Genomic DNA, 25,148 nt, shown 5'->3' with positions numbered 1-25,148 from the left:
TGTAGTAAGAAGCCAAAACAAAAATCAATAAATGTATTGTTTTTAAGCCCTGAAACTAGCAAAAGGACTTAATACATTATACAGTACTTGTGCTTCTTTTGGACAGATAAACCAAAAAAACTGAACATATTGCATTAGAGAGTTACAGACTTAGTGTAAAAAGTTCTGAATAAATAGCAGCAGTTACTGCGAGATTAATTACTAGCACAGTTAGCTTTCGCTGCGTGGATAATACACTATAGCTTTATGTCAATGTTAGTTAGCTAGTGTGTTTTTAGCAGACACAGTGAAATAAATATTAATTTAATACGTTACTTCATTTAACATGTCTTTTCTGAATGCTTTGATTTCATTTTATATGCCAAACTATGATTGTAGAGTTAGAAATTTATAATATAAGTAATATTTTTGGGTGGGTGGAACGGATTATCTGCATTTACATTATTCTCTGTGGGAAAATGTGTTTTGCAATACGAAATTTCGCCTTAAGAATCCGCCTCCGGAAATGATTAAATTAATATGCTGAGGTTCCACTATATTTTTAAACAGTCCCTTCACCAAGCTTTTTTTTCAGTAAGACTTGGTTACAGGTTACAGCTAATAAGATAATTGTCTTTATGTTCTGGTGCTTTTCATAGATGTCAGCGACCTCTAAAAAATAAGTTACAGTATGTATACAGCCCACTAATATCCTGCAGACTAGTTACACAGATAAAGTGATCTTAAATTAATTTGATATAGTTTCATAACATACATACTGTGGCTAATCTAAAGAAACTGCTAGCCAGGGTCACCAAATCCTTAAAATAGAAGTAAGGAACAGGGGATGGCAGGAGGTATGGGTGATGGGGGACAGTTGGTTTTGGCCTTTATTTACAGGAAGTTTTCACATATTTGACTTATATATCAGTGTACTGTATATCAGCTGTTTAGGCTTGTATGTATTTCCATAACTAAAATATATAACATGATTTGCTACTCATTTGCATTAAGGTTTTGTAGTAAACATAACCACAGTGTATCTATTAACGATTGAACATCTTTAAATTCTGTTGTTACAGTAAAACCTCAGATTGCCAGTAACACAGTTTACGAGTGTTCCGCAAGACGAGCAAAATTTTTAATCAATTTTGACTTGAAAAACGAGCAAGTCTTTGAGTACTGAGTATCATGTATCACGTATGCGCTTCTTGTTTTGAAGCTGAGCGTCACATGATCACAACTGAGCCAATGTTTTTTCTTTTTCTTGCATTGTGGAATTGTGGGTCATTGGCCTCCCCGTTGGGTCTTAGTGTGCGTCTCTCACTGGTATAATCAACATCCGTGCACGCGTGTACTGTACTATAACACTGTGACCCTGTGTGTGTGTGTGTGTGTGTAAAACATATTATATTTTGTGCTTGTAAGTGCGTGTGTACAGCGCACGTGTGAAGCAAAAGAAAGTCTTATTAGAAGGGTAAAAATCCATTTTCTCACTCAGACTGTCGTTATGTGTGCGCATAATTTGACACTGTGTCGGTTCACACTCTCTCTCTCTATCTCTCTCTCTCTCTTTTTGCTCGCCTTTAGCGTGTGTGTGTGTTTGTGACCGGCACAGTGTCAAATTACGCGTGCCCACACACATAACGAGAGTCTGAGTGAGAAAATGGATTTTACATAAACGGAAACATTTATCTGTCGGGATTTATTTTTATTTTTATTTATTTATTTATTTTTTTTTCATTGGAAGGTTAATGTGGCGCAATGGTAAAATGCTATCATCCGGAGAACGCTGGTTCGATCCCCGGGTGATGCTGTTAAATCTCACAGCCGGAGGCCTAGAGAGAGCTGATTGGCTGAGCTCTTCCAGGGGGGAGGGATGAGAGGTACTTTGTGCTCCCAAATTAATCACGGCTTTACAGCCAATCAGGGGCGTCTGTGAGCTCGCACACGTGGAAGGGGCGGCTAGTGCTTTCCTCCGATTGTGTTACTCTGCCCCTAACGGTGCGTGAGCAAGCAGTTCGGAGGAAACACTTGATAGTCTTCGGGCCTTCTGGCTGAATGGTAGTAGTAGCCTTAATGTGGGAGCCCCCTAGTGACGGGGAGGAATTGGTCACGACTTAAATTAGGGAAAAAATCGGGGAAAAAAAAAAAAAAAAGGTTAAAAATCCATTTTCTCCCTTAGCTTGTCATTATGTGTGTGTGTGTGTGTGTGTGCGTGATTTGTCACGGTGTCAAATTACGCACACGCACACACATAATGACAGACCCAAACATACATACACACACACACACACACACACAGTGTCTGCGTGCATAACCAGAAACACTTATCTGTCTGGATTTATTTTTACTTTTTTAAGGTGAAGTGCAGGTTAATTTGTTTTTTTTTTTTTACTTTATATTTTGTATTAATTATTTTTATGTATTTATTTTTTGGGGGCTTTCCATTTGAGTTTCCATTATTTTTTATGGGAAAATACAATTTGGTTTACGAGTGTTTTGAAATACAAGCCCGCTGCCGGAATGAATTGTGCACGTAATCCAAGGTTTCATTGTATTTGACTTTTGTAATGTTTGCTCTGGTGCTGTGCTACCTCTTTTTTTTGCCACAGTTTGTCTTAATAAACTGTAATATTTGTTTTCCATATAGTTGACTGAAATAAGTCTCAAAAATACAGAATAGGTCTAGATTCCAAATACTAGCTGGGTTTACTAATGCTATAGGCAGGCTACCTTTGATGGGTGCCATACATAATGGCACACAGCTCAGCTAAGAATTTAAATCACGAACCAAACAAAAAATATTGTTTTAACATTGACTCCTTTTTCCGTTGCAGGGATTCCAACATTGCCAATAGGAAACCTTATCAGATAGAACTCTAACAGCATAGCAGCTAACAACTAACAGCACCAAGCTTCAAACAGTACAAAGTTCAGCTCTTTGAACTGAGTGTAGTTCAGCTCTCAGCACACATTCTTCAGTGATATGGCGCCTTCTTTCGCAGTTTTGTTGTTGCAGTATGTGCTTTTATTTTGGTTTATCGTCTTATCTTTCTCCCATGTACTCTCATTAGTATTCTTTCTAGTGTTTAATGATTATTTTAACCTGCCTTAATTTTATTCGGGATGCCACACTGTACACTGGTGGTTAATGGAGATGCATGGAGGTTTTTAGAATTTGCAGTATTTTATAAGTATTTTTTGTCTATGCCGTTCGGCTTAAATGTGTTTATTTTGGGGGAAGTAGTATATGATGTTTTACTATATAAAAAAAAGCTTGCATTGTCTCTGTACTGATGTTACTATGGAGAGATGTGACCTTTATTGCCTTGCCCATCAGCAGCTACACACAGGGTCACAATTCTCTTTGTACGGAAACCAAACAGTATCCTGACTGAGCGCTAGCAATTACGTAATTAATTTGTTTGTGCTAATTGAAAATGCCAGATTAGTCAATTTTCGTTGCACTGCACTGTGAAAAAGGGATAAATGAAACACAACTGGATTGCTGGCTGTTTATAAGCAAACCCATACACCATAATCTAATATCCATCATGTACTGTAGAGCAGAACTGACTTCAAGAATCATGCGATATTATTGTCATTTTTTTTTTGTTGCAATTGTAATTTTAAGCTGGCTTTATTTTTAAATGCAATCTCGTTTACTTTAGATTATGCTGATACAAAACTTTATTATTAACAGAAAAGAAACTGATCAGAGAGAAGCAAGATGTCTGTTCCTCTTTTCATTTACTTTCGTTCATCTTTTTTTTTTTGTAGATTTCATGTGAAATTCACTTTGTGTGTTTGTTTCTCTGGTTGTAAGATTCTTCCCAGACAGCACATACTAAGATGTGTAGCAATGATCTTATCTTAATATGAGTAACACTTTGACCTTAAACATATTTTATATGTATTTCTTGACAACTTTCTAGAGAACATAATTTGCGCAGCAGAGAAAAAAAAAAGCATTGTAGCAGAAAATTGTCATTTGTAGTGGATTAACTGATCCAGTATCTTGACATGCGTCTGACACTCTTAGCATTTTACATTGTCTTACTTATCTATGCTGTGTTCATGCTGACAAAGAACATTGCTTCCTACCCACAGACAAAAACTGACTAGTTTTTTTACCACAGGAAGTAAATTTTTTGTTTATTTATTTGTTAAGGTGACATTTTGTATTGCAAATTACATTTTCCCACAGGAAATAATGTAAATGCATCTTATCCGTTCCACCCACTTAAAAATATTACCAATATTACCATAATTTCCAACACTACAATTATATTTTTGCATATTAAAAAAGTCCAAACATTCAGAAAAGACATGTAAATGAAGTAACATATAAAATTTGTATGCTGGTTTGGCTTGGTTAAGTCGCTTGTATGCCGAAAATGCGTCCTTATACCCCTATCTCACATAAGCGGTTTGACTCACGGTAAGATGCAGTGTTAGGCACCGTGAGTCGTCGTGATTGAAACTGCGTAGGTGAGATAAGGGTATTAAGGTGAAAATTCACGATGTAGGGTGTTCGTATGCCACACTTCCACTGTATTGTACAGTACTATAATGAAGGAGATAAAAACTATTAACATAACTGGATAAAAAAACATAACATATAGCAAACAAACATGTTACAGATTGCTGTGGTATAAAAGAAATAAAAGATTTTGGCATTATACAAACTGACCAGTTTTATGGACAATTTTTAAAATGTCTCTTTATTTACCTAGCATGATTTGGTGGAAAGACTAATCAAGGTTAAAGAGCTAGATGCAACTTTTTAGGTCCCCATAAACAGAGTTAAATGGTTTCAGACAATCAGTGATCTATCTAACTAGCTAACTTACCAACACAAGACTTTTTCATCCAACCTTGAAACGTTCCAGTATACCTTCTGCTACTGTAGGCCAGGCAAGTCATATTTGTAAATGTTAAGGTTAACAATCTGACTTACTGAAATTGAATTGCTGAATTATCAATATTTTTATCTAAATTCCCAAGTGAAGTGGTATAACTACTTTTATACATATTTTCTCTGTAGACTTTGCTTGACAGCTATAATCTTTTCGTCCTCAGAGGCCAAGCTGGCAAATCCAGATCCTTACTTGTTCTATTTCCCTGCATGGTATTGAAGCTTGATGCTTAATGTATTTAATTAATGTCAGTGCAGAAGCCAAGTAGGGCACTCCCTTCCTCAATGGCTCCATTATGTAGACACAAAGCACTTGCTCCACTGGCCCAGATAAACCAGGTTAAAGGGTTCTCTGTAGATTATACATCACTGCCCATGCCATATGCCACTGGGCACTAATGGCCATTTAATCTGAAGTTTCTACTCGTAGAGGAAGTGGAGCATTGCAAGTAGTAGTTTATGCTAGGCTCTATTTATAAAATCATGGACAGGAGCAAAATTGAAAATCATGGGAAAACTTGAATTTGCAATACCTATTCTGCTTTTGCTATTAGTTGCTCATAACCATGGGAGTGCTAAATAATGCTCCAGTACAAAAATATGTCACTGTCACTCTAATGAAGTGATCACAATGACAGCGAAATGATGGCTAAGAAATCTGTGAAACATCAAGTGTAGGGACAACAGCAAGTAGCCAGATAAAACATCTACTGTAACAGTGGGCGGTTATTGTTACTACACATCAAAAACCAACTCTGCAGCATACCTGAGTGGTGAGAAGAACTGTGCTCAGATGATGTTAGGTGAAAAATAAAAGAATAAAATAATAGTCTATTGCAAAGTCATCATCATCTCGATATCAGTGTGTCAGATCTGTCACGGAAAATTCACTACCATGCTACCTGAGGACACACCCTTTAGTGAACTTCGAACTTTTCCTGTAGAGCATGGTCTCTTCCTTATCATAGACAAAAAATAAAGCATCTGGACACTCTTGATAATGACAGAGCCATGTTTTGTCACTCAGGTATTTTCTGCAGTTGTTTTTCTAATTCCTGTCTACTGTACAGTATGTATGACCATGTCAAACTTTTCTGCTTTTTCTTAGCTTGGAAATCTCCTTGTTCAGGTTTACGTCTGATCATCTGTGTACCCATTCATGCACCCTTTTTTTTTGTTTGTTTACTATGATTTACACTTTGTCTTTTGAATTGTTCTACATTATGTTTTAGTTATGTGTGACCTGGATTTGCCAATTGTTTTAATATTTGGATTTTGGACTTCTCATGAAATCTCATGCATGTATATCGTAACTATCCTCCTGACTGCCCTTTGTTACAAAGGGCTTGCCAAGTAACATGGATTCTGTGAGCTCTCCTATCCTAAAGCTAATTAATAGAAATTTATCCACAACAACTTTATCAAATCTTCATGTACATATATGAAGGAATTTACCATGTAATAAGAAACAGCAACTCAGCTTCCTTTGATAATACTGTAACATGTATGAGAACCTTATCCAATGGGTACATATCCTGTGTAGTTGTATACATCTCTGAATTCTTTTACAGACAGAATGGTTAATCAAAAAATAAATTCTTGGTACAGTCTTTGGCTTTCATGTTGAAGCATTTGTCATTGCCCATTCAGTTTGTGCTCAGTCTTGCCATCAAAATATCAATTAGAAACATACCAGTCTTCTTGAACCTAACCCATGCCATGACACACTGGTATTTTATCACATAACTCCCAATTCCCTGAGATAATAATGCAATTTTGACTATAATTCTGTTAAATTTTTTACAGACAATTGACCACACCATACCAGACCACTAGAGGGCACTCTGCCCTAAATTGTGAACACATTTCCTTATTGGTCAGGCTTATATCCTCCCATGATAAGGAAAAGGCATAATAATTGTAAGGTTTTGTTATTTGCTTATCATCTGAGTAAATTTAAAAACTGATGTTTGTCTTCATTGAGCTTTTTGTATGACCATGCCATAGGTTTTTGGTTCTTCTTGTCTGTGTTCCCCTTGTTCTGGTTAAGTTCTGTTCTTCTGTGTTTTTGGTCTCGTCTGTCTTGGTGAGAATGACTTTGGATCTTAGTTTTTGATTTTATTTTATTGAACCTCTCTTGTGTATAACCTAGATCTTAATATTTTTGGTATTTGGATTCTGACAAGTTCCCTTAGTTACTCAGTATTTTTTATATTAACAGGTATCAAGAAGCCTTTTAATGTAAAACAATTTGTATTGATGTATTATCCATTTTCTGATTATGTCTAATTATAAATGAAGCTGTAGAACCAACATTTCATAGTGATTTACTGGAAAACTTTGTCTTTATCATTGCATCTTCAGTAAACTTTCAAAGAAGCATGTTGCCATTCAAACTCATTCAATTAAAACTTCAGACATCAAATATTGGTTTGGTAGCTAGGCTGATAATGTGTCTTATTTAGACAGAGACATTGAACCAGCAGATTAAACATGAATAGAGCGTCACTCTATATTTTTAGAGATGGGTGAGTGCAGTTTTAAAGTAACAAACCAAGTTGTTTAACCAGAGACTGCCAATGTCAATCGCTCTCACAAGGCAACTAACGAGCACTGCAGCGTTTGTTACACCTAAAGTAGACGCAAACATAACCAAACCTTGCTTTGGATCCAGAGCCGGGAAACACTGGGTGTGAGCAGGGAATAGAAGGCATCATCAGAAGGACCATGTGTCTTAACATACTTCACACCTACTTGTAGGGGCAATTTGTAGCTCATTAGGAGATAAGAGTAGACCTCTGAGGAGCCCACGTAGAGAGAGGAAAAACGTATAAAACACCACACAGCTGGCTCGAAAGCAGTGACCCTGCAATTATACATTACATAGATTGAGTATGGCTTATTGTAAGGTAGTAATTGCATGTAAAAAAAATTGTAAGGCATCTTTTATCTTTGGTAAATATTTTCTTATTCAATTTTCAATTTGATCCCAATGTTTAAGTTTAATATTGGCTTGGTGGTTAGCATTGTCACCTTGTACCATCCGGGTTTGGTTCCCGTTGTAAGTTAATGTATTGAATAGTGATTGATGTGAAAGCCAGCTAAATATGAGAGAAAATTCTGTTTTTTTTCTTTTGCAAAAGTACCCCTTTGCAAGGCGATCGGACGAAAAAAAAAAAAGTTAAAGAGCTTGGACCAGATTGACCTGATCTTTTAATTAAGCAGCAGTCAAGTGATCGCGGCCGAGCTTACACTCTGTCCTTTTTTTTTTTTATGGCTATTTACAATTAATACTTAACCAATTATAATCCCAGATTATTCCCCAAACAGGAGCCTTGTTTGGGGTGGAGGAAAGCCATTGGCTACTTATCAGAATATCCCAGGTTCAAACCCTGCCACAACCAAGCTACCCTTCTTGCCCACTTGGGCAGCCCTCAACTGCTCATATGTGTAATGAGATAAATGTAATCTGCTCTGAATAAGGGCGTTTAGCAATTCCAAGCAAAGTTCAACTTTACCATGGAAAAATGTAGGCATAATGCATAGGGTTCCTACTGTACCTAACAATACTATATGCTTATATTGACTAAACTTTATGTAAATTAAACCAAAGTGGCACAAAAATTATAAAATTACAAAGAAAAAGGCCAGGTAAAAATGTCAGTTTTAATAATCTATGTTTTATAGTTTTCTTCCATAAGTACATTTCTAATGATTCATGTTAAAATGTTCTATTCTAGCATGGATTTATATAGTTTTAGACCGGTGCAGCCATGTCACATCCACCAGTTTATATTTATACTACCTTTATATTTCTAAAATCATTTATTCATATTTATTTTAATGTAAAATCACATTTGTTCAAAACAAAATGTATGAAGTCTCAGGTTTCTGCTTATCATGAGCATCTATGATTCTGTGATTATAAGCATACAAAAAAACAAAAAACAAATAGGTGTTATAAATGGTGCTCTGTGTTCACACTGTATGCATAAACTCTGAAGTGACTGTAGATCCAATGTGTCTAAGCATTGTTAGTTAAACTACTGGGTTTGTTTGTCTCATATAATATCCTGACCCTGTGCACTACCTCATTCCTGGTCCTGCACGACCACCTACCCTGCACATTCTACTGTTTCCTCAGATCCCAGCACATCTGATTCACCTCAACAGCTAATTAAGATCCAATTCTGAGTTAAAGTGAGTGTGCTAGAGAAGTAAAATCAGTAAAATGTCACCAGGGATGGGAAGCACTTCTCTACCTGAACAGAATATTTATATCAAATATACTGTCCTTACATACACTACATACTAGCAAAGTTCAAACCTTTCCAGCATATACTGTATAGTAAGCAGATTACATCATATTTGCCACGCTCTGCTGTTATAATAACCTCAGATCTTCTTGGAAGGTTTGTCTCTAGATTTTTAAACATTGCCTAGGGGATTTTAATCTATTCAACCACAAAAGTATTAGAGAGATTATGCGCTGATGTCGGGTATGAAGCACTGGTCATGCAGTTGGTCTTTCAATTTATTCCAATGCTGTTAATTGGGATTTGCGTTGTAGTACGGTGGAGGACACCTTTTAAACCAGCCCTGGAAAACCATGTCATCACAGATTTTACTTTGTTCACAGGGGCATTGGGAATGTTGGAACAGATTTAGACTAAGCTTTAGTTTTGGTAAACTTGTGGAAGAGCCATATAGGGTTCAGACTTTCATATACAATTGTGCATATAAAGATACAGTATATAGACTTTTTTGAAGCTTTGGAAAGTCCATGCCTTTATTTTGGAACACCTATAGCATCATCATATTTATGTATGAACAGTTTGACTACAAACTGAATAGTTTGTGCATGTTTTGTTTGAGTCAAACGGTTTTCAAAAAGCACCATTGGCGAAATATTATTTTAACATGGTTTGAATTATATCGGCGCAGTACATTTGCAATTTTCTAATGCAGTTGTGTTTGTGCTAGTTTAGGTTTGTGATTTCATATCAATGATATGTGGGTTGAGATTTAATAATTGATTGTATTTTTCAAGTGAGTCAAACAGTGGGAGCAAATTAGATTAAGATACAACATTGAGTTTTATTGCACACACAGCTTTTTGAATAAAGATTTTAGAAGATCAGTATCCGTTTTAGTTTTACTTCAGCACATGACAACGTCCGTTTTTGCATCACCTGACTGCGTACATCTTATGTTTCTTGTACATAAATAACTTGTGCATCATCTTTTTTACGTCTGAAGCGCTGGTCTCCCAGGAAATCATTTAATGGCTTGGAGCAAGTTCAGGACTGTACGGGCATGTGGCAATAACTTGAAGCCGAGTCCCTGTAATGTGCAGGTGGTATCTATGAATGATTATGTGTACAGTTCCCACAGACAGATGCGTCTCTTCCGCAAATTGCTGATAAGCTATTAGTTGATTTTCAGGAATCAGGAATTTTACTCAGTAAATATTCACAGGAATAGTTTTACACTTTCATTTATGAGAAAATCATGGATTAATTTAAATGCCCCTTGTATATACTGTAACATGGTATTCGCACAACATCAATATCACATAATGTTTCACAGAATGTATTGCATACCTGCAATTTATTATTACTGAAGTGACTGCAATGCTGTTTAAATGTCTTTTTTCTTGGCTTTAACATTTTTCGCAAATCCTTTGGACCATTTTATTCACCCATGGTGAACATTGTGTTGCACTGCTGGCTGGCTCGCTATATTGATCACATGACAGAGTAGATGGTCAAAGCATGTCAGATTTTGCTTGGAAATGGGGTCACTACCTGTCTTGCTTCAAATCTGGAAATACAAAGTTTCAGAAATACAGTCTTATAAAACAGTCCTGTAAAACTGTTCACTGCTTGCTGACTTTAAACATCTGTTGTGTTTCTGTGGCCTTGAGCTAAGCAGGTTATTAGGTGTCTCTTAAAGTTAGCAAAAATGTGATTCAAAACTTTTCATACTTCGTTTATATATACATATTAAAATATTTTTTCCCTAGATAGCATTTAAGAATGTTTTTGACAAAAAAGACTGCATTAAAATCATTCTCATGGCTAGACACACCCCTCCTTTCCTATCGATCTAATTCTCATACAATTGCATTCAACATCGACTTTCATGCATACCTTCTAGAAGTGTGTCTTCGCTTGATTGTTTGCTCACGGTTACCAGAAATGACCATCTTGTTCTTTCAAACTTAACAAAGTCGTGGGAGAGATGATTGTGTGTGTTTACAAAGAAATGACCATTATGTTGAGGATATTTTGTGAATAGATATACAATTTGCAAAAAATATATATTTTCCCCTTATACAGTATAGAGACTATTGGGACACCTTGTAGATACTGTATACTTTTTCACATCCAAACTAGGACTTATTAAACATAATAGGATAGAATGGCCATATTTTTTTATGAGCTCTACAAAGGAAAGCAATATCCTCTTACCAAATTATTCTGTATGTGTAGTTCACTCAAACAGCACTTATGTCTGTAAATGGCAGATACGACACACATCACAACAGCTAAAGGTTTGATTACACGTTTTTAAATCTCGGACTGTGCTGTGCCTAACAGTTAACAAATACTGCATACACCATTATAATGTCAGGGTTTGAGCATCTTACCATACATCTTACCTACAAAGCGTGAAGTTGCTGTAGATCAGCATTGATCTGTAATCATTCCTGCCGTATTGGCTTTGGAAGTTATTAGCACATTAATCTACAAATACCATATTTGATGTGAGCATCTTGATTGAAGTAGTGTTTGACAGCATTTCATGGTGGCCTGAAAGTGTAAAACACATTTACTGTACATGCACATCTTTATACACTTAAGTTTAATTTGAGTATAGTGTATTATATCAAATACATACAGTATATCACTGACTTTTGAACCAAAAATACAACAGCATATTCAGGAACACATCAACTGAACTAACAAATTATTATATAAAAAAGTGTAACATTAACCTAGTTTACAGTAACATTGTGTTAATTTTGTGTTTCTTTAATTGCTGTCTCGTAGTGGCGTAGGGTTTAAGTGCCGCTTACAGGTCTGTGTGTAGAGTTTGCATGTGTTCCCTGTGCTTAGTGGATTCCCTCCAGGTACTTTGGTTTTCTCCCACAGTACAAAAACATGCAGGGTAGGCTAATTGGCATTTCCAAATTTCCTGTAGTGAGTGTGTGTGTATATATCTTCCAAGCGCTGTTTAAGGATGAGTGATAGATGGAGTCATGCAGATACTTCGATTTGTAAAAGAGCATAAAGATGACAGAAATCAATGCAAGGTGAGGCGCCATCGATACCAGTGGGAATTTGATTAAAATGATAAAAAAAACTTGTGGGCCGTTTACAAGAACAACACTTTTATAAGTATAATGATGGCTACGGACATTTTTTTAAATATACAGTATACAGTATACTGTGATGCACTCTGCAATAGTAATATATGACAGTATAATTGTAGCTTAGTCCTCTTTCCTAAGCATCCTTTCTTTTGGACCATGGGTACAAACTGCATTCCTCATTCCCAAGCACAATCTTACTTCATCTGGTGTTATTGTTATAGAGACAAGTCAATTTAATTACCGTTGCTGAATACTGTAAATGTCCATGTTTTCATTAAAAGCCATCAAAAATCTGCTTCTTCAGTACATAAATGGATTAAACGCACAGCCATGTTTTCATAGCTGAGCTATCAGGCTGTTAGATGATTTTAGCTGTTGACTTTAGCTACCTCTGCAAAGAATCAATAAGACTAAAGCAAACATTACACACAACGTCTTTTTAAACACCGTACTAAAGACATGAGTTGTTGAGAACCTTACTGTCTCTTGAACGTTGCAGCTTGTAACATGTTGTACCGTTCGTCAGAAATAGTAAGGTCTGAAAGTTAACCTCTACCGGATGACACATCATTAGCTGTTTGTGCTTTCTTCAAGTGCCTCAGTGTTTTCTGTTCGTGTTCACATAATGCATGTACTGTACAGTACATCAGAAGCAGGCTCTACGCTTTAGTGCCTCGGCCTCCAGGGGACCTTCACTACTTCTGTAGCAGCCAACAAATAACCTGATGCAAAGCAGAATGTGAACTTGGAGTCTTATTCTTGAACTCTGTGAAACATGGCACTGTCAAAGGAGGATCCACACTTCTGTCATTCAGTGTCATATACAGTAGCATTGTGTACTCCTGAGAGAGCTTAGTAAAATCTCTACAGAACATGGAAGAGCAATAACTATGTTGCCCTGTAAGTGCAAAAAATAAATAAATGCATTCAGATCGATCTTCAGTCTGTGTGGACCCAGAAAAAATATTAGAAAAAAATAACATTTACAGCTGTTTATCCTTTTTTTTATTTTTTTGGCAAGCTAGCAAAAAAGTGACCTACTGTGACCTTTTATTTGGAACATCTTGAAAATCTTATCTAAATAAAAAAAAAAAAAAAAAAAAGATTATGCAAACCAGGACTTGCAGAATAACAGGACACAGTTATGAGAGTTTTATAAAGAACCAACTTTATTTATCTCTATAATCACCTGCCACTTTAATGCACTCATCCCAGTGTTTGACTAGTGATTAGATACCATCAGGGTAGAAAGTTTTCTCAGTACGTCAGAGCCATGATCGTACCGTCGGCTTCACATCTTACACTCCCTGATTGTTCACAGGAATTACTGCCGAGGGCTCTGAGCCACCTCAGCTGGGATTGTGATTTAAGGATGTACAGCCTTCTTTAAAACAGTTTTCTACCATTTAGTGCAGTTAAGAGTCTTATCACTGTATTGTGCTTAAAGTCTTCTGTAAATGTCAAGTCGGTTTAATGCCTTTTTTCATAAGAAATTTCATCACAAGTCCCGGTTTTACTTGAACGCCCTTTATAATATGTGATTTATTTTATTTTTTTTTAAGCCAACAGGATAACAGCTTGCCTGCCAGTTTTAGTTATGTGTTTTTGGTTGTTTGGTTTGCCAACATTCTATGCACATTCTATACAAAACCCGTGACTGCAATCTGCGCTTTAGTTCCTCTGTACTGTATAAATCCCACCTCTGTGTCTAAAAGGCAACAGGACCAGAGCGGTTGTCAGATGGTTGAATAATAGTCATTGAATATTCAGACTAATTCAGGACAGAAACATAAGTACAAGGACTAGATTTCCAGAGCAGCCCACTCTCCGGCTTGCCTAGGGACAGGGGACTGTCTGTTCAAAACAGAAAAGAGCACAGGAGAAGACAGACCGCTTAGCAGCAGCACTGCTGAAATATTGAGCAGCTGGGTAAGTTTTGTAGACATGCATTACAACTGTGTTTATATTTCTATAAGGAAAGCCTCTTTAAAGGATTTTTGCATAATACAAAGCTGGATTTATGGTTAAGTTTAATCAAAGGTCTTGCTTTTTGCTGTCCAGTGTTTTTTCACAGCCACACTAGTTCTGTGATAGGCGTGTCACAGCTGTTCCTCGCAGAATTTAGGCAGCATCATCATTAACTCTTATGCAATACTGTAAACGTGTCTCAGGTAATTCCTTACCGATGTTTTTTAGTAGGCAGCGTCATTATCGACTTATATCATGCTGTTGGTGTGTCACAGGCGTTCCTTATGGAATGTAACAGTAGGCCGCGTCGTTTGTGGTGGTAACGTGTTTCTGCAGTCAGTTGATTGTGTGATTGAACAGATAGTTTTGTCGCAGGCACATATGACAGGGTTGTCGAAACATTGGAGCAGTGTGAGGAGCAGCAGCGAGTTGACCGCACACTCCATTTGCAGGTGGTGGTAGCACGCAGGCGTCGGAAGCTGCAACTGGGCGGAGCCGCGGGTAACCTCCAGTATTTGTATAAGGAAGCCTTGTTGGTCTCTTTAAAGGATTGTTGCAGGATACAGAGCTAAAATTTCTGTTGCTCTTGCTTATTGCTGTCCAGTGTTTTTCCACCATAAGCCTGAGCAGGAAAAAGCAGTTGCTAAAGTGACGTGAATAAATGAATGAAATTTGGCTGTAAAACAGGCCTGGCACTACTTGACAAATTATCACTGAATTATTTATTTAATTCAGCCTAAGTGTGGCCCACCATCATTTGTTGTATAATAATACTGAGAAGGTAATTAGATTTTTATGTCAGATTTGAGGGCTTAGGTGCCTTTAAATCTTTGATTAACCATTTCTCATAATACACCTATCCAAACAGCTTAATGTCTCTGAATGGTTAAACGATTTTAAGCAGCAGACTTGCCATTTTGCTTTGAATAACTATAACATGCATTTTAAAATGAGATGAAAAAAAAATCCATCCACATTTTTTTCTTTTTTTTTTTACACCCATCCTTATGTCTTTGGTGTGCTGTGATGTCTGTAGTGAAATCTTGCACCACAGCTCCATCTACTGGCACCGAAAGCAACTTCTCTCATAAGAGACAGATGAACGTTAACAGAATATGATTTATTCACGATAGCAGCTGCGGCTTGGGCTGTACATGCTCTGGTTTTTATGATGTGCTTATGCTGCTGAGATGTTTATGTAACACACAGATTCAGGTTGCATTTGTAATCATATAATGCTGCGACACGATTAAAACCGAAAAGGAAAAAATTCTTAAGAGGGGAAGAGAGGTTGCACACATCAGTGAGCCTTGATAAGTGATACCCACAGCTCATTAGCAACTATATTAAAAGATTTAAATACTTCAAAAAGTGAGCCAGAGGTATGATTGAGGGCATGTCTTTCAGGCAAGACGGGCTAGTGGGACTCCTGCTACTCTTTTGGAACACTAATTAGGAAAGCTGTCCCTGTGCTTAGGGGCTGAGGGGGCGGGTGGGTACCCAAGTCAGGCACTAGCAAGCCGAACACCACCGTGTGTACAGTCAAAGTACTTTTCTCCAATAATTAATCCTTATGCTTTACAGATGGCAACACACTGAGACATCAGGAGTGCATCTGTCCCAGTTTTGACACATGCTCTCCCCGTCTCACACTAGCAGTTCAAGATGATAGTAGTACCATTTATACTATTAAGTAAAGTCAGACTAAAAAGTTTTAGTACCAGCCAGAAATGCTGTTCATCAGTACCAAACTGGACACAACATATTTTTCGATCCAGTGAACTAACAGAATAAGATGTGCTGCATTCTGGACACAGCCAACATTTGCACAGGTGTGATGTAACAGCCCGAGTGCCAAAGAGATTCAGCACAATCTCAAGTGTGATAATTCTTTTATACAGCAGTTCCATAAACACCATTTATTATGAACAGATACTCCACCAACACCTATCCTTCTGGTGGAGTGTGCGACTGACTATTAGTGGCCGACAGGTACTGTAGTCTAATTAACAAGGATTAAAGTAGTTTTTAATTCTTTACTAGTACTATGCAGCCGAAAGATAAGGAGTGTGGCGTGTGTAAATCTTACAAGATTAGCTTTACATTTCCACTTCATAATATCAGCTAAATTTCGAGTTTCTGGGGTTGAATCCCAAATCACTAGTGCCATACGTAAACACACCAAGTAGTGCCATTGATCAGTGGTTAGATTCAGTGTTGTGTTAGAAGCTAGTTAGCTTTGTAGATCACAGTAAATTCTGACGAATTTACTGACAAAAACATTATTTTATTATGTCTATATGTCTGTGTGGTATTATTCTCTATATCAGCACTCCTGGAATGTCATCCAGTCAGATTACTTGGTCAGAACTACCTGTTGTATGATGTATATAATATAGTTGACGATCTAGAAAAAGAAAGAGTTCATTTATATACTGTATATCATAATGCTCACTATGGTTCACCATGTTTCTGTAAGATACTGTATGTGCTCATTCAGAAGGACATATGAAAAGGTGACACAGTGGTTAGGACTGTTGGGTTATGGAACCATATCTTGTCTCCTGACTCTGTGTGTGGAGTTGGATAATCTAACTGTGCTTAGTGGCTTTCCCCTCCAACAGCACAAAGACAATCTGTTTTAGTGTTACAGTATGTAGTTGTAGTGTAATGTATGACTAAACGTGTGAATGTGTGTGGCAAGCACATTGTCTACTTGGCACCTTGGAAGAGGCTTCAGGTCCCTTACGTGTTATGGAAAATGAATGATTGAGTGGATGTGGCGTTTGAACAAATGTGTAATCAAGAAGTGTGGTTCAGCATGTTGCTGTAATATGAAGTCAGATCATTCCTAAAGCACTTTAATGAACACTATCCAAGCTGGTTACTCCAGTTATGATATAAAAACTCTGCATTTATTCACTATGAATCCGCACTGAAGTGCTCATATTAAATATCACCCCGAGCATTCACCCTTGCACAATATCTCTTCTTATTACAGTATATACCGCAACTAAGGTTGTGTGAAGCAATAGAACAATTTAGCACTTTTTTAATCATGTGGTACGAGGGCTATACTCAAAGTAATCCAAAAGTAAGCATGACATTTTATTAACCGACATACCGCAGGTCATTCAAATTGGAAAAGCTCTATACAAAGGTGCTAATCAACATGGTCTCCATCACAAGCCATGCATTTTCACTCAACTCTGCTTTGACCCCAACTCTCAGATCCTCTTTGAAAATCCCCTTTGTTGCAGTTGATGGTCTCCCACTGCATGGTTTGTCTTTAGTGCTGGTTTCCCCTTCCTTAAACCTCTTCATTTATCTGTGCACACAGCTTCTATCAGTTTACTTTCTTTGACATGAAACTATACCTCAGCTCCCCTTAAAGAACAGTTTCATTAGATGAAATTATGCAACCTATGCGATTTGACTTTTTAAAACAATAAATATGAAACCTACTCTCTGCAACTGAAATTGTTTTGTTCTTTCAGAGTTGACAAGACATTCTCCAGAGCTCGAAGCTTGTGGTGAGTATTTAAACTTCTTAACCACTTTATTCGCACTTACTAGGAGATAATAGCATTGCGTATCTGTATGTAGATTAGTCTAAGTTCAGTAGCAAAGCTTGCATTTATATAAAGCAGTCTGATACAAACTTTCCATGATATAAAAAAAAACCTTGTGATGATAATGGTTTAGAGTACTTTTGGCATCTTTTGACCTACAATATTCTTACAAATAAATAAACTGATTAAAATGAGTTCTAGCTTAAATCATAGGATTTATGCATTGTTTGTTTATCTTATATGCATGACTGGCATACACCGATCAGCCACAACAATAACACCACCATACAGTATATTTACTATATATTGGTATACTAGTACAATGGTAACAGGGTCATGCTTATCTATGCTTCTGGGGGGGAGCAAATGCCAGCCTGTCAAGTCCGATCCCACAAAAAAGGCAATTATTTTATAATTATTACTAAAAAAATTAAGTAAAAATAAAACAAATTAACCTGCACTTTACCTTTAATAAGAATCGTGACTGGTGTTAGATGAAAGAAGAAGCAGAAGGAGGGGGGCTACTGTGTAGGATCAACCTTTAAACACGCGCGCATGCATGTACACGCACACACACTAACGGAATCAATCCTCTCTGACAGAGTCTGTCTGGTTACTGGAATTTTTTTCCTTTTGTGTGACTTTAACAGGGAACATTTCTAATGACACTCGCTTTCGCCTCCTTTTGAAGATTTTGCATGAATATCACGTTGCATTGTTGTTAAATAGTTTTATCTCCCGCATTGCTACAACCTTTTTATCTTTTTGTTGTAGTACGTTGTTGCAGTACAGTTACTAAAGAACAGTCACTACACATGGTCACAAAGAAAAAATGCTTTACATGCACACACACACACACACACACACACACACGGTTACACACATGTTATAGTAAACAGTACTTGTGTGCACAGATGTTAACTATATAAGCGACGCATGCACACTGAGACCGGCATGGGAGGCAATTACCCACAATCCACAGTGTGAGAGAAAGAAACGAGCTATTTGGTCAGTTGTGATCACGTGATGCTCGGCAGACAAAACATATACATATAACAAGATCACGCTTGTTTGTCGAGTTAAAATTAATTTGAAAAATTTTGCTTGTCTTGCAAAACACTCTTAGATCAAGTCACTTAAGATCTAAGGTTCCACTGTACTTTTCGTTTGTAGAGCAATTTATGCGTTTTTATATACAGAAAATCTATATCCAATTTTCTATATCCAAATTTAAATCCAATATTTCAATGCTGTCCTAATACTTATTTGAAATGATTGTAGGTGTAGTTGCTAATTTTATTTTAATTAATAATTAAGTCAGCACAGGAAATATTGCATTTATGGTAGTTGCCATTATAACGACTTAAAGCTAGTGGTTGTGTGTGAATGGCTGTGTATACAGTACTTATTGTAACCTAAGTGATAACACTATCTTGTTTCACAGACAATATTCATGAAGTAGCAAATCATAAATCATAAAGTAAGAGAAATAATGCCCTTTTGGGGTGTATTATTAATGTTCTAGAGATAAGTGATGTCCAAAAGCCATGCCAAGTAGAAGTAAGGGGGTGTTTTACTTGGATCTCTGAAACGGCCAAGGAGCATCTACTGTCTGTTGCAAAGAATTAGCCGGTTTACAGTGTATCACCCAGACCAGTTATAAGGCCTGGCTACCTTCTTTTTTAAATAAGAAAGAGTTTTTCCCTTTTGTAACTACATTTGAGAATACAAGAAACAAGAAAAACAATACAAGAATATACTGTACACAAACGCATGACTTCTCTTTCTCTTTCTCCCCCTCTTTCATACTGCAAAGACCACGTCAGGGGCTCTACACCAGTCCTGACTAAAATGTGGGCCGTAAGAGTACAGCAGGTGGCCACAATGCATAATTTCTTACACAAAAATAATATTTTGAGTTTTGTAATTATGTTTTAAAAATTTAAATAAAATATTTCTAATTAAGTATTTTCTTCTAAAAATCATGATATTATTTGTTTATCTTAATCTGAATGTGTTGATCAGAGACAAACAGATCCATGGGCTGTTTAATAATAAGTAATAAATAAATAACTTCCCTATTTTGGGTGCATGCTGTTGTGGTCCTGTGTCTTTGGCGGTTTCCACTAAGATATTAAGGCAAATATGGGGATGCTGAAATTCAGCCCTATGAATTAGGAGTCAGCAGTCAACGTTCCCATGTTCCCAGTGAATGTTTCTCAGAGACAGAGAACACTATATCACAAATCTTAATATTTTAGGCTTGCAGAGTGACACTGTCCTTACTCTAGGAAACAGCATGATGATGGTGTAAGAAGAAAAACTCAGCCACATTGGATTAAATCGTTAAAAAGTACAAAAACTATTTGGATACATGCAGTTTATTTTAATTACTTTATTTCTGATTAATTATGATCAGTAACGATTGATCGATTTGTTAATAACTACATATTCCCCACTTCTAATTATTATACTTTTATTATTTGTTATCGCCTGCATACAGTATAAGTGTATCAGGTTTTATTCTGTCTCACTTCATTCATAATTTATTTTCCTGTAATTGTTATAATTAATAATTGTTTATTTTTAACATATTTAAATATTATTCTGCATCTTTATTAACTTTTGTCATATGTTCTCTATAGTGTCTTTTCTGTATGCTATTTTATTTTAACATCTTAAAAGAAATTGTAATGCAGTAATGTTAAAAAGCACTTCAGCGATCCTTAAAAATCGAAACATCCCTTTTTATTCATCTTGATTCCTTTAGTATTCTGAAAACAGAAATGCTTCTGTATTTTGGGCTATTTTACATGGTCCTGAGCATGTGCGAGCATAGCACTAGTGAGCCAGAGGCAGACAGAGAGCGGTCCCAGTCGGAGCCGAGTCACTGCAGCCCCGCTGTCTGGTTGCCACAGTAACAGTAGACAGTTCTGCAGTGTTGGCAGGACAGAGCGGATGAGGTGCAAAGTAGGATGCATGCGTGAAAGTGTATGTGTGAGTTTGCGTGTGTGCATGCGTGCACGCTCTGACAGGAAGTGTGTGAAGGCAGATGGACAGTGAGCTCATCCAGCCCTGAAGGTCAGCCTGCTAGAGCCTCTATCAGGTTTCTGTGGGACTGAGCACTGGCGTCTTTCCCTCTCTGAGGCTCTCTAGCATCTAGCTGTCCTGGGAAACAGGAGCCTACCACAAACCACACTCGACTCCTCCTTGTCGCACTGACCTTCTGCTTCGGAGAGGATACAGGGAGTACTACCTACATAGCGTACTTACACCAGTGGATTTTATTGTAGTTGTGGTTTGTCAGCATCATCATGCTATCACATGATGACCTTTTTGCATGCAGAATGTGATGTCGATCATATCACAGCAGTGGCTGCAATGTGTCTGATATGCAGGAACGATTAGTGTGTAGTTAAATTAGGGCTAAACAATTCATAGGCCTTGATTTGAAAAGGCAGAATGCAATTTTACAATATAAGTCTGAAGCATGTTAATATACAGTAGAACTTTTTTACAGTTTAGAAGTTTTGAAGTTTAGCAGAATATGATAACCTTATATCTTAGATTTTCATGTGTTTGTTTGGAAGGCACTTTTATCCAAATAAAAGAAGAATACAATCCAAATGTTTTTAGATAAACATTCCATAAAGAAGCAGACAGACAGTTGTTAGGTCAAGCACTGCCCTGTGGCCAAGGCCTTTGAGTGTATGATGTAGAATAGATTAGTACTTACTGTAACTCTGCTAGTCTATTGGACTTGAGAAGCACAAAAAACTCTGACAGGAGAGAACCAACATGCCGTGCTCTCCGTTCCGAATTGGGAGGCCGAAAAAGTTCTGGTAAGTTTTGCATGCAGCAATGTCATGTAAATGTTGTGACATTTAAATTTGAATGGAAAGAATTTTGCTGGCCAACAGAGAACATATTATTTGGTGGAGCATAGGTGTGCTTATCAAAGTCAAGAGAACTATTCAGCTGTTTCACACAAGCAGAAAAATAAAAATAAATGTAAAAATACTTATACTGTACGAGCTTATCAGTTAAATCATTAATCAGTAGAAAGAGTTATTCTTTTTTTTTTACATACAGGCTTTAAAGGGTTATGTACTTTTTTTTTTTTTTAGCAAAAAGACTGTTAAAGTTCTGTTGTAATACAGAATATGATTCCACCCATATTTATTATTACCGATATACACTTTGTTTATAGAGTGAAACTTGTGTCTTTGAATTAGAGGAAGAAAAAAAATAAAAGGGACAAGGGCTGATTATCTTTATTTTAATGTCATTTACAACAATCATATGTGACCTAAAGGCAGTGAAGGTGTTATTTAAACAGACACCTTCAAAAGTGTTAACTGTGTTCTTAATTTGTGTTACAGTAAATGCTACAAAGGATCACTTCTTAAGTGAATCTTGTTCATTCACTCATTAACCCATTGTCTATACCACCTCATCTTGTACGGGGGGTCCTGGAGCCTAACCCAGGAGGCCTAGGGGACAGGGCGGGGTACACCCTGGACAGGGTGCCAAACCATCACTGGGCACACACTTTTGCACAATTTTGGAAAAGCCAGTCAGTGAAATGTGCATGTCTTTGGATTGTGGGAGGAAACCAGAGTACCTGGAGGCAACCCACCAAGCACGGGAAGAGCATGCAAACACGATGCACACAGACCCTAGGTGGGAATCGAATCCAGACCGTGGAGGTGTAAGGTGACAGTACTAACCACTAAGCCACTGTGCTGCCACTGTTGCACTGGTTATTTTAAAATAGTTTTCTTTGAAGTTTCTTGAAAGAAACTCATCTTTGCTAAAGATCACATCCATAAATTATTGACATATAATTTAGAATACGTTTAGTTACGGCCATTTGTAGGCTGTATCATTTTTCTGGTGATGAAATGTAACTGCGATTCTGAAGTTGACATGACAGAAGGATCCTGAATGCCGCAGGAATAATTCAAGTTCAAAATTGTTTTTTTTGTTTGTTTGTTTGTTTTTTACTGTGTAATACCATATTTATAGTGCCACATAAGTAAAAAACAGAACACAGAAGTACCTGAGACTACATACAATAAAAAAAAACAGTCCAGAACTAAGGGCACTGATTGCAACACCAACTAGTGTGCAGTTATATAGAGAATAAAATGCAAAAGGATGTTATAATCAATAATAAGAAATGTTTTAAGTGTAAACATTATATATAGTTTGTCTTTATATTTTGCCTAGTTTTTTTAGCAGCAGTTTGAAAAATTAACATGCAAAATTTGCTTAGGGTATGAATTATTTTGTGTGCTAAGGTTGGCTTGCAAGGGTGTTTGGTGGTGGTGTCAGTCCAGTCTCTAAATAATAAGGAATCTGATGTCTTAGGGCAAGAAACAGCTCCCTGAATGCTTTACCTTTTAACAGTAGACAGGAGGGTGAAAAGTTTCTTGCATGGGGACAGCCACAATGCTGGTGGGTTTGCGCATGCAGCATACCGTCTAAATGTCTATCATAGAGGCAAGAGAGACCCCAATTATCTTCTCAGCTGTCTTCACTATCCACTACAGGGTCAGAGCAAATCCTAAACCAGGCAGTGTTACAGCTGCTTGTGGTTGCTCTTGATAGTCCCTCTGTAGACTGTGGTAAGAATGGGGGTGGGAGATGGGCTTTTTTTAGCCTTCGCAGAAATTGAAGATGCTGCCTGCCTTTCGTTGCTCAGGAGCTGGTGTTGAGGGGCAAGCTTTGGTTTTCTCCCAGGTAAATAGCAAGAAATGCAGTGTTCTGTAGAACCTCCTTAGAGAACTTATTGATGTACGGCACAGAGTGATGTCTCTGTCGTCATGAACCATCTCTTTTATTTTTGTCTACATTTAGGGACAGGTTGTTGGCTCTGCACCTCCTCCCTTTATAATGACTTGCTGATGAGACCCATTGCAGTCCTGTCATCAGTGAACTTGATGATGTGACTCAAGCTCACACATTGCTGTTAGCAAGAGTGAACTGCAGTGGACTGAGCATACAGCCCTGAGGGCCTCATGTTCATTGTGGAGATGCTGGATATGCGTCTTCTGGTTCAGACTGACTGAGCTCTGCAAGCCAGGAAGCCAGGATCCAGTTGCAGATGGAGAAATAGTAGTGCAATTTCCAATAATTCAATAAGGAAATGATTGTGTTGAATGCTGTTGAAGTCTCAAAACAGCATTTAGATGAACCTGTCCTTTTTTGTCAGGTGTATAAGGACCAAATGGAGGGTGGAGGCAATGACTTTGTCTTTTGGGGGGATAATGTGTATACTCTGTCCCTGGGAGGTGTGAATTTAAATCCCATATCTGGCAGGCCAAATTGTCTTTGTTGTGATAATTGCTGTATAGCATTGTGTGAGCGGCTTTTTAAAAGTATTGAATAGATAGCTGCAAGCTAATATTAGCTCTTATCATCATGGATAAATGGCTAACAGGTAAGAAGGAACAAGTCAAACAGGGATTGTCAGCAACTTAGTGGGAAATAAATATGGCAAAAAAAATTGTTTGATAAATGATGGGAACACAACAGGAAGCATATTCAAGCTATTCAAGACAACTTTTTTTTTGTCAGACTTCCCAGTAAACCCAAGCCTAGATTTTCCCCACTGTTTTGACATTGGAACAATATTTGTTTCAACCAGGAGCCAGTTTTAGCACTCCTAAATTGCTTCTCATTGTCATGTTTGAATGGAAAAACAGTTTAAAACAATAGTGAGGATGAATAAACAGGGTAAGTAATTATACTTTACAAAGACAGGATCAGACAGGATAATAAATGCAGTGGTACATGACTAAAGAGCGAACTCAAAGCTCCTGGTGGTAATAAATTGTTGCAGACTGTGAATAGGTTTGGAAGTTTTAAGTAAATTTAAATTTGTTTTTCTAAATTAAAGGAATTGTAGTGCAAATTAACTATCAGTGTGGTCTTGTATGTAAGTCTTATTGGATTTCTATGCAATTTCATGTGTGGGTTTTTTAGTATTACTTTTATTTTCTATGTTCGTAATGACAGTGATCATCCATTACATTTATACCATTAATATTAAAAATCTACTGTTTTTTTTTTTTTTGTTTTTTTTTTGGCTCTGGCCTTGGGTCATTGGGTGTGGCACCAGGGCATTGGCAGCAGATTTTGTTGGGTGCTGTGGGTTGTAAGGTGGGGGTTTTGTCCATTGGACTTGTTTGCCCGGCACATTTCATGGGTGCTCAATTGGATTGAAATCTGAGTACAGAGGCAGGGTCTGTGGCCCAGCCATGGTGTGCTGTGTTGCACTTGGTGTCCCAAAGTCTTTCTGTTATGGGCAGCATTAAATTTTTGA

The 25,148-nt window shown here is 37.2% G+C and overlaps 1 protein-coding gene across 12 annotated transcripts in view; it reads left to right on the top strand.

Annotated features, from left to right (window-relative positions):
- rap1gapa (RAP1 GTPase activating protein a) overlaps positions 1–25,148 on the top strand; it is a 140,342-nt gene that overhangs the window by 42,532 nt on the left and 72,662 nt on the right. For 11 of the 12 annotated variants that reach the window (XM_053482270.1, XM_053482257.1, XM_053482260.1 and 8 more), the window contains exon 2: positions 17,744–17,779. Coding sequence is in view for 10 of the 12 variants with exons in the window: in XM_053482257.1 (XP_053338232.1) it covers positions 17,744–17,779 (36 nt within the window). In the remaining 2 variants the exon portion in view is untranslated. Of the gene's footprint in view, positions 1–5,891; positions 5,928–17,743; positions 17,780–25,148 lie in introns of those variants that run through there. The other variant, XM_053482266.1, reaches the window with a different exon arrangement.

Source organism: Clarias gariepinus, chromosome 22 (genome assembly GCF_024256425.1).
Source record: "Clarias gariepinus isolate MV-2021 ecotype Netherlands chromosome 22, CGAR_prim_01v2, whole genome shotgun sequence".
NCBI classification, from domain to species: domain Eukaryota; kingdom Metazoa; phylum Chordata; class Actinopteri; order Siluriformes; family Clariidae; genus Clarias; species Clarias gariepinus.
Note: the sequence above shows the minus strand (reverse complement) of the source record. Positions and strands in the feature narration are given on the sequence as shown.